The sequence below is a fragment of the Silurus aristotelis genome (genome assembly GCF_946808225.1).
Source record: "Silurus aristotelis genome assembly, chromosome: 25".
Taxonomy (NCBI): Eukaryota; Metazoa; Chordata; class Actinopteri; order Siluriformes; family Siluridae; genus Silurus; species Silurus aristotelis.
Window position 1 is genome coordinate 2929619 of NC_139598.1, and position 11177 is coordinate 2940795.

At 37.9% G+C, this 11177-nt stretch overlaps 1 protein-coding gene across 1 annotated transcript; it reads left to right on the forward strand.

Moving 5' to 3' along the window:
• Positions 1-7791: 7791 nt before the first annotated feature.
• gtf3ab (general transcription factor IIIA, b) lies at positions 7792-10415 on the forward strand. The gene is made up of 9 exons (XM_083529119.1): positions 7792-8022; positions 8262-8356; positions 8437-8533; positions 9040-9128; positions 9211-9284; positions 9362-9445; positions 9517-9749; positions 9842-9895; positions 10199-10415. Exons 1-9 carry the CDS (start codon positions 7906-7908, stop codon positions 10316-10318), a joined length of 963 nt encoding a protein of 320 aa, XP_083385245.1. The 5' UTR covers positions 7792-7905; the 3' UTR covers positions 10319-10415.
• Positions 10416-11177: the final 762 nt, after the last annotated feature.

Consider the following 11177-nt stretch of genomic DNA (forward strand, 5'->3'; position numbering starts at 1 on the left):
ACGAGCCACTTCAGGTGTGACCTGTTAGTGTGTGTGTGTGTGTGTGTGTGTGTGTGTGTGTGTGCTGTTCAGTGCTCTGGCTGTGTTGACGTTCTTTGTGTAACCAGAGTGGCTGAATGGTTGACTGGATATCTGACAAATATGTTATCTCATTCCTGCTCAGTAAATTTACCCAATATTTACTTCAATTAGGGTTTCCTGAGATAGGAGCCACGAGAGAGAGAGAGAGAGAGAGAGAGAGAGAGAGAGAGAGAGAGAGAGAGAGAGAGAGAGAGAGAGAGAGAGAGGCCTGATTTGTTCTCACAGACAGTTTTACTTCTATTTACTGTAATCCACATCACCCACAATCTTCACTTCTATGAATTTGCTGTATTGTAGTGTATCAGTACTAAAACTTCTGCTTATGTTGTGCTTGACCTCATGATATCACCAAAAACATTTTCTCACATCTAACATGAATCTGCCTCGGTCTCTGTGTGGTTGGTCTTTGCTGGACACACAGGCCTGAGTGTGAGTACGGAGACGATAAGGCGAAAGGGTCAGCGCATTCTGTGAGAACTTACAGGAACAGGCTGATAACCTCTGCGAATGCTGCGCATATCCGTTGTCCACGAAGGGCAGATGATAGTCTGTCCTGTGCTATCATGCAGGTGGAGGTACAGCCACATATTTAACCAGTTGAATGTAGGTGACCGGGTCTCGCTGAGCCAAAAGCCAAAGCAATCCATCAGCGAGTGACATGTTGGCCCGGTATTGATAAGTGAATTCTTGTGCATGTTAAACAGCAGCCTGTACGTATGTAAATACAACATACTTATATATACTTATATATGTTCATAAGTACGTATAAGAGAAGTATGACAGCTGAATTCATTTTGTCAAGAAATGGCCAAAATGCAAAAATATAACAGTTACACCCTGGCAATAAAACTCTTAAAAATAAAATAAAAATAAAATGTTGAAATAAATAATAAAAAAAAATCTTACATCTGAGCATTACAGTAAATTCCCAGTGAATTAGTTAAAAGTAACTGTAAGGTATTTTTGTGGTATAAGTGTAACATGCTATTATGATGCGAGTCTAAAAAAAACAAATCATTTATGTAGAAACAGAGTTACTACAATATCTCAAAAAAGATTCTTTTCCTACACCAGCCCAGGCCCCTTGAATACCACATTTCTTGACCCTTTCATGCAGAATGTGCACCAAATCATCCTCTGAAATCCTATGCAATTTGTGAAAAAAAAACCATGAATTGTATTTGGAATCTTATTATATAGTTCTGTTTGGTTTATATGTGAACTGCTACCTCAACATGTACCTCTTGTATAACCGTCATGGTGTCGTAACCGTAATAAGTGTCAGTGTTAATTCGGTGAGGCCAAAATCTGAAAGAAATGGCTCAAACTAGTCTTATACCACAGCGCTCCTGAAATCTCAAATCGGATTGGAGGGAAGGTGTTGATTGTTATTAAAACAATTTTGGCTTATATATTAGCAATAAATTATAATTTCTATTGTAAATACCAGTGAGCAAAGTACTATATTCTTTAAGACCAATAATTTAAAACATACACAAAATTGTTGATGTGGTAAAGTCTTCTAACTGTCAGTACGTTTTCCACCATATACAAGGCTTCTGGACTTTGCACTACCCAGTTCCTCTGCCAAGCTGGGTTTTGGTTGTCATATTAATTTTTAAAGAAATTAAAGAAACACTGGTGAGGACATTAAATGCAAATATAAATGGTTTAAAATGTATAAAGTGTCATTTGCTAATTGTAATCCATAGAAAAATAGCCCCGGCTATAAAAGCCACCAATAATATAGAGAAATACAATATAACAGAGCGCTGCATCACAGACAAGAGTCTCATACAGCAAGAATGAATGTCATCACTGAAGCAAGAAAACCAATGAACACAATCCAAGTCTCCTTTCACTGCAGCCACAGCTGCACCGCCCGCATACATCATCTCTAGCAAAAGCATCAATATTAACCTCAAAAAAGAATTTTTGCATTACGGGTTTCCTGGGGATTTGAAATGAAGGCAAATTTTGTGGTTTTTTGTGCAAATGCTACAGGAAACACAAAAGCATCATTGGTCCATAAAAAAGCTTAACAACTGTTTTCAACTGTTTTGGCTGTCCTTTCCTCAAAATGTCCAGCTTTCTTTGAAAAGTTGATCTTGAAAATAGCTTTGTAAGTCATCTGTAAGTAATCTGTGACCAGTATCTTCTCCTCTGTCAGACATTGTGAAATGAAACAACATCTATTAAATCCACATAAACGTATATGAGATTGCTACAGATGCGGTTTGTGAGCACTGACTAGTGCGCCCTGACCATCCAATCAAGGGACGTAAAAATGCAGACGTTGGATGCCTGCTAGATAGCCCAAGTGCTGTCAACTCGAAATCTGATTGGTGAAAGCAACAACATTCAAGCAGCATGTACAGCTGCACTGTTCTAGTGATTCTAGTGATTTCACATTTTATTTTCAGTCATTTAGTTCATTTCGTTTCTTTAATCCTTTTATCACCTTCATAGCATCTATGGGAGTCATGTGACAAAAGAATGAACAACTCGGACCACAGGATTCATGAGATGAACTACTCAATTCTGTTTCCTGTGTAATGTACTGCATCATGGGAGTCACTTGTAAATCATGACTGACTCTGACTAGAAGAGCTGCGAGGTTACTACCTAATTCTGTTTCCTTTACATAATCTACAGAGATTTTGCTTTGGTCATGCGCGTCCAATAGAAAATGACAATTCCTCGTTCTTCTGAGTCACATTAAAGACTCGTTCAAAATAAACAAATCGTTCATAAACAGACACTACTTGAAGCAGCGAGCCCGAGAGAAAAGCTATGAAATAAAGAGAATAGACTATTGGGAATAATTGAATACATATTAATGGAAAAGAATCTACTTTGAGTTGATAACAGTGACGCTGCAACACATCACACCATTGCTGATTCGTTTCCTGTCTCAGCACCCCAACAGATGTTTTATTCATTATATATTATTGTAGTGCAATTATGATTCCAAGAAGCAGATTGTACCGATTGTGTAACATGGGATTTTAGTGATTTAGCACCAGCGGTGCCAGAGGAGCCGAGAGGTGCTGACTCATAAGCAGTTACTGATTGAATAAAGCAAGAGTAAATAGACTCAAGGGAAGAGGAGAGCTGAGAAGGGGCAGGGGGTGGATGTGTATGTGTGTGTTGTATTTGTGTGTATGTGTAGTGGTGGTAGTGGTGGTGGTGGGGGGGTTGTGGGGTTGTGCTGGGGAGTGGATGAAAGCAGTCATGGAGTACGAGCTCCTTAATCATGTCCACTTGGCACACACAGATTGAGGCCGTCAGGCAGCAAGGCAGCCATATCGAACTTGCGTTACATATTAACCATTGCGACAAGCAAACATGCAAGATTAGCTGATAGGAAGACATTATGCTGTCTTGTCTTCTTCATTTGTATTTCTTGAGGTCCATCTATATTCTTCTATGCCCTGGTGTGGTGGTGGATTACAGAACAAGAAGCAAACAACTGATGTGAAGGTTTAACCGAGAGCCTGGCTGTGAAATAAACTCTAGCAATGGCCAAGAGCCAAGTATTTGTCTTTTTTTGTGCTTATTGCTGGTTATCAGTGCAGAGCCATGGTCATTCAGATACAAAGGCAGTTTTATTGATCATGTCCACAAAAGGGTTGGGACACTGCAGGACCGGATGGGCTGGAAGACGAGGAAGGGTGGGGATTAGATAGCAGGAAGGCTGACTACAATGTTATGGTTTGGTTTGAAAGGTGAATATGCACAGCTAGAGATCGACTAGAACACATGAAAAGGAAATTAATAGTGTTTGGGTTTAATCAATGGGCACCAAACCTGGAGAAGCTAACTTTAAAATGTCATGCTACAAGCTAAAATAGCTGTTACAGGCAAACTTTGGTAAAGCAGTTAGCTACACTATAATTTAAAGATGAAAAGTAACATCCGAACAGAGAACATCGATTGTGGCTTTTTGAAGTTAATATGAGTGCTGACTTTACATTTAATTCTGGAAATATCTAGCTAGCGATTTGTGTCATGCTACAGTGCTTGCACTACATAGTGAAAAATACATCCATATCCTGAACAAGCACATTTTTAAGCTTTTAGCATCGCTACTTATAGATAGCTGCACCCCAATGCTGCATTTTACAGCACAATGATATAAACTCTGCATGACACATAAAAACAAACCCAGAGTTCTGTTTAAATATCACCTTTGTGTTGATAAAAAAAAAAAAAAATCCTACACTAAAAAAACTGTCCATAACACACCACACCAAAATACACTATATAGCCGAAGGTTTCTGCTCATAGATTCTACATGCTTTTAAACATCTCATTCGACATTTAGTCCCATTTACTGTTATAATAACTGCCGTACTTCTGCCAAGATGTTCCACTAGATTCTGTAGGGTGCTTGTAAATATTTGTGCTCATTTGGACACAAGTGTAAAGTAGTAAGTAAGTAGTAAAGTCATGTACTGATGGAGGTGAGGTGAAGAGGCCTGGGGTGCAGTCAGGGTTCCAAATCATACCAAAGGTGTTCAATAGGGTTTAGAGATCTCTAGCAGGAGATCTTTCACACACATCCGACCCATGTAAACCATATATCATGGAGCTGGATTTGGTGCACAGGGGCATTATAATGCTGGAACCTGTTTGGAACTTCTATTTTAAGTAAAATAAAATCCATCCAAAGATGTCCTATAAAATTGTGTGCCTCTGACTTTGTGATAACAGTTTGCGAAGAATCACATATGGCTGGAGAAGTTGTGTCCCAATACTTTTTTCTATATAGTGTATATGCATTTCTTATGAAACAACTACACACCGTACAAATTTGACAGCTATTAAACTTGATGCAGGTTCAGTGCAAAAGTAAACATCCCTTCAGAACAGAACAGTTCATTCAATCAATGATGAATAATAAATGAATGCTAAGATATTACAAGTTAAAATATACATTAGATCAGATGTCTGCCTGTACAGATTTTATTTTATCTTTATGAAGGATGATATAACTACCTGATTTGATATTCTGCCACCAAAACAAGTCTGCAGGCTGAAAGTCTCACACAAAAACGTTATTTTTTGTGAATTTCCCATCTGCTTTGAATTACGTTTAAAGGATTTATTGAAAATTTCCCATATCTGTGGGTTTCCCCAGGGTTTCCTTTCAAAATCTAACTAGTATTGTAGACTTGCTTTATTTACACTCAGGTTTGAATGTATGTATGTATGTATGTATGTATGTATGTATGTATGTACGTACGTGTGTGTGTGTGTGTGTGTGTGTGTGTGTGTGTGTGTGTGTGTGTGTGTTTGAATGTTTTATCCAGTGATCCCAGGTTGATTTTTGGATCTACTGAATGGGTATCTGGTTACACCCACTCTATAAAACATATAATATAAATAATATAGGTTTTCCAGTTCAGTCTTATGAGATCCCATAATTTATATGCAACTGTATATCAGGTACATCAACTGGAATATCTGCTCCAAATGATTTTTACAAATTTCCATAATGGGGTGTCTTTACATTTGAGATGTAAAACAGAGCCATTTCAGTTCATAATATCAAGGTATCTATATTAATATTGTAAGACATGAGTGGACAGGATGTATTTGCTATTTTATTATTTCGAGATCTGTTTATCTGCATTATTTACAAACTTTACTATCATTACTATCATTTTAACCATCAGTTGTAGAGTTGACGAGGGTTAAGGGACATCGAAAGATGTGATGAGTCATTATTGACATGTAATGCTGATAAATATGTCTGTTTTGGGACTAATGGAAAAAAATGGCAGATGGCTGCTGTAATTCAAACGGTATCAGTAAACTTTACCAGTCATCGATAAACTATAATTGTGCATCATAAATTCTGTGTTGGTTATTATTAGTTGATCATGAATGGCAGTCCTTCAGACACAGATGGATGCATTCCAGGAGCCAGTCTTGACAGTTTAATACCCTCTATCAATCTTTGTCCGACGATCCCTAAGACCTTCATCCCCAATCACATGTTTTTACACACCAGCGGATGTAAAGACACACACACACACACACACACACACACACACACACACACACACACACACACACACACACACACACACACACACAGTGCAAAATCAGACAGTTTAACTCAAACATCATGATAGATCCTAACAGACTATGTGTATCTCCACACCATACATTTTCACATTCATTTGAAATCCTGTATTTATTCTCTTTATTTTTACATTAATTTATTTATTATTAATTTGTAAGTTATTTATGCCATTTTTTTAAAAGATAATAAATGTTAACTCTTGATAATGATGAGACTTAGATTATGAAAGTACTGTTTCCTCAATTTCCATCATTAATTTACCTCTTTGTGTCACATTCCCTCCCAGCCATTAATTATATTAATATTTTTTAAGATTCGCATTTTTACAATCGTCTCTGAAAGAATCCTAACAGCTCCCAGCTCCCAGCTCCTTGATACTGGGTTAATGTCTGCATGGAGTTTCAAATTCTCCCAGGATTTGTCTTCCCAGGATTCTGGGAGGAATCTGATATTCTTCTGGGGTTCTGTGGTTTCCATCCACCAACTATTTACATACTGGTAGGTCAAGTGGTGACCGTAAATTGCTCCTCGGTGTGAATTTGTGTACATGTCAATCTACAAGGATATTCCCACCACACACACATTGCTCCCAGGATACACACCAGGTCCACCACAGCCTGAGGATCAAGTGCTTACTGGTGTGGAATTAATTAATCTCTGATAAATAAAGGCAGTGTTAATGAAATAATTTAACAGAACTAAACGAGAAATTAAATCAGTTAATTCATAATAGTGCAGAAAGCCAAGCAGGTCAATGCATTAATAAAATGTATTTGCATAGGATAGGCATACACTTTACTGTCTCATGATAATTCATTAATTAACAAACAGGAAAATACACAGGAAAAAACACATGCACAACACAATAAAATAGGATATATAAAAAAATATCTTTGAATTCAGCAATTGAGTATTATTTAAGTGCTTCAGATTAGTAATGGGTTTGTATTTTTTTAATGTGACACAAAATAAAAGTGTGATTTGTTCATTTTCTGTTTGTTTGTTTTTTTCACGTGACTCCCAAAGACGCTACATAGATCTAAATTATTATTATTTTTGGCCGATTCTTGACAATATTGTTAAAATAATTATGGGAAGCATGTGACATGAACTAAGGATATGAACCAGAAGATATGAAAAGTAAAGCTACTCATTCTGTTTATCATAATGTGTCCTTAGCTGCATTGTCATATTTAGATTATTGAACTATAGTCTAAGTTTGTGTATGTAGACGTGTTGGAGGATCTGCTTATTAAAAATGTACAACTTTACATTTTATTTCTGATCAAAGGAACCAAATGAACTAAATGACTCCAAAAAAGATTCGTTCATTTTGATGAACACGATTCACTAAAATGATTCGATCTTCCGATCAGAAGTATAGTCACGTGACGCGCACAGGTCAGTTTATGCTAATTAGGAATGCGCCATTATTCGCTGCGGTTTTCCTATTGAGATTTGTTTTAATTCTAATTTATAAAACCTGCGTGTACATAAATTGACTTTACAACTAATCCTGATTATAATACATCTCTGTATCTATATTTCCTCGTGGTACCAGCGCTAAAAATACACTTCGGGTCTGATTGTGCGATAATGGTACAGTCCACGGTTAATAAAAAAGCAGCGAAAGCCGCGTTCTCAGTCGTCCGGCAAAAAGGTAAACCTACTTGCCGCCGACTCACATAAAAACAATAAATAAAGAACAAGGCGAATTAATTGAGAATAAAATGGGAGAACGTTTCAAAGATCCGAGTAAGAACTTCGTGTGCTCCTTCTTCAACTGTAAAGCTTCATTTTCCAAGTCATGGAAACTGGAAGCTCATTACTGCAAACATACTGGGCTGGTAAGGGACAAACCCGGAAGTGAAGAGAATCACTGTGACCTTTTCATATAAAAGTATTTAAATGATTAACAATTTAAATCTCTAGTAGGCAAATGTAAATCTAATCTACCATATACACTTCCATTGTTTGTTTTAATTGCCTTTATGTAACTCTTTGTAAGTCTGTGCCATGCAGTAGGCCACAGGTGCTTCTGTAATACTCTTCCTCCTCTCTGATGACCCCTATTTCCCTAAATTAGAGACCTTTTGCATGTGACAGCTGCGATAAAAGTTTTTGCACCCGCTATCAACTCACCAGGCACAACCTGAGCCACAGTGGGAAGAAGCCATACCAGTGAGTATGCCTCGTCTTCCTCTAGAACCACCAGTCCCTTTGGGGACACTTAATTAACCTGGTTCACTTATGACCTGCAGGTGTTTAGTGGATGGCTGTTTGGAGGGCTTTACCAGTACCACTGGGTTAAAGAACCACGTGGAACGTGTGCACCAGCACAAGGAGAAGCACTATGTAGTGAGTATAATGAATAACACACACACACCATAGGGTGTGTCTCTTGTTTTCTACATCCAACTTATTTCCATTAGAGAGAGAGACTGGGAAGCAGGAAAAGACAAGAATTTGTAAGAATCAAGACTAAACGTCAGTCACCTCGGGTGAATTTAGTTCTTGATTGCATGTTGCGTAGACCACAGATTTTCCAAATCTGGTCCTGGAGATCTGGTCCAATTTTGGTAAACTAATCAGCTAATTACTAGCACTTAATGAGCTGGGTATGTTTATGCAAGGATTAAAATGCATTGTGTGGGTAATTTCCAGTCTGTATAAACTCATAAATGGGAGAATTTCTTTTCAAATGATTTTGCATGTTTCTGAAAGAATGCACCGTTGTTGCTGCAGGCATTTTGAAATCGAGATTTTCATTGAAGGTGTTTTTCGACTTCTTGGTTGTCATTTTGTACAATCAACACCATCTGAAACTCCCCATACGTGTTTTGTTGCCACGTTTCATTTTTCAGTGCGACTACGAGGGTTGCTTAAAGGAGTTCCGTAAGAATAAACTGCTGAAGTCTCACAAATGTGAGCACATGAACCAGTTACCATTCGAGTAAGTAAGGACGGATTGTCCCTTTTTGTGTCTCGTTATTTCGTCTGAACTTCATCAGATCTGTTCGACTGAACTCTTGCAGATGTCTGTATGAGGGCTGTGGGAAGAAGTACGCTACGTCTACAAAGCTGCAAAAGCATGTGAAAGTGCATGATGGTAATCTACATTTAATTAAACATGTACCAAGTCTCTTGTCTGTATATTCAGTCAGTTCATGAATGTTTAATGTGCAGGTTATCCATGTGCTGAAGAGGGATGCACATTCCAGGGAAGAACGTGGACTGAGTATCAGGCCCACAGGAGAGCAGAGCACCGAGGTAACCTGCTCCAGCTGAAGAGTTCTTGTCTCTTTCACTCTTGTGCAAGTTGTAATCTCTTCTCTGTGCAGAGGTTCTGCAGTGCGACAGCTGCGCGAAGGTTTTCCATCAAGCCTGGTTTCTGAAGAAGCACAAACTCTTTGTCCATTTGGGCGTACGGCGTGTGTTCAAGTGCACCAGGGAGGGCTGTTCGAAAACCTACACCACACATTTCAACCTTCAGAATCACATTCTTTCCTTCCATGAGGGCAATCGCTCCTTCATCTGCCCTCATGATGGGTGTGGGAAAGGGTTTGCCATGGAGGTGAGAAATGGCTTACAAGTAACAGAGGGGAGATGATGAATCTTTTATAGCTCGAGTCAAATGAATGTTTTTGAAATGAATTGCGTTTACAGGAAAGTCTAAAGCGACATGCTGTAGTCCATGACCCTCAGAAGAAAAAGATGCAGGTAAAAACCATACTCTCTAAACAATCGTTATCTACTGCACCACTGAACGGATGAGGATCTCGCCATGTATCCCTTCACTTGGTGTCTAATCATAGGAAGATAATCCACAATAGAGTATTATGAAGGGCAGAATGGGCATGTATTAACCAAGATCATTGAGCAAGTGCTTAATTTATGAACAAAGCTTTAAGTAGTACTCAGTAGCCTAAAGAATATTTAATATATAAATTTTTCTGCTGAAGATATAAATACAATATAATGCATAAATAGTCTTTTTTTTTTTTTTTGGCTTTTCCTTCTCAGAACAAAGCCAAACGAGGACTGAAGAAGAAACACAAGATTCCGGTTTCGAACGCCTCTAAACTGTCTGCCGAGCTGCAAAACCTCTCGCTGAACAAATCCACACCCCAGAAGAACCAGTGAACAGTCATGTGATTGATGATTTGCTTAATCAACACTAAATTCACTATCGAGCATAATTTCTTTTGAAATCACTAGTAAATAAACTCACTTCTCTGCACCACTGGGTTTTGTGTTCTATTACATTCTGAGGAATCGGATGGTAAAATGAGCAGCGTTCACATTTTAAGCTTGGAAACAAGAAGGTTCTGTGACTTCTAATCTCAGTTCTTTATAGCAGGTTAGTAGTGAAAGTGGCTTCATCTCATCCGAGCCGAGATTCTAGATAGTTTCAGAAATGTAGACTGTGATAAGATTAATTTGTTAAGGAAATTTGTATTCAAGACTGAATTTGAATCACTTATAAAATGAGCATCATTCCAATATCAAATTGGCAGCAAAATCTGACAGGATTTGTACAAACATTTGTTTTGTGATCTGCTCTGTGGGTTATTGGTTCTTGCCAGAGCTGGAGCTTAAAAATGAGTCCTAATTTAACTTGATTTTTTTTTTTTGTACTTGCTACTTTTTGTTCCTATTGGAAAATATGGCTCGAGAACAGTGATGGACAAAGTACACAAACCATGTACTTGAGTTAAAGAGTGTCTCTCAGCACATGGCTGTAAAAGTGCTCCCTTTAAACTTTCACATGAGGAAAAGTATTTGCTTTTAAATGTACTATGATTTTATTATGGCTATAATGTTCCTATTATCATTTGTCACGACTCTTTACTTAATCAACTCTGTTTACGTGAAATGAGTCAAACACTTAAATCTACAAACCCCAAAACCTTCAACGAAAAAAAATAAAAATAAAATGCCAATAAGGACACAGGTGTTGTGGCAAGTTGGTCAGATGTTTTTCATCATTATTCTTTAAAAA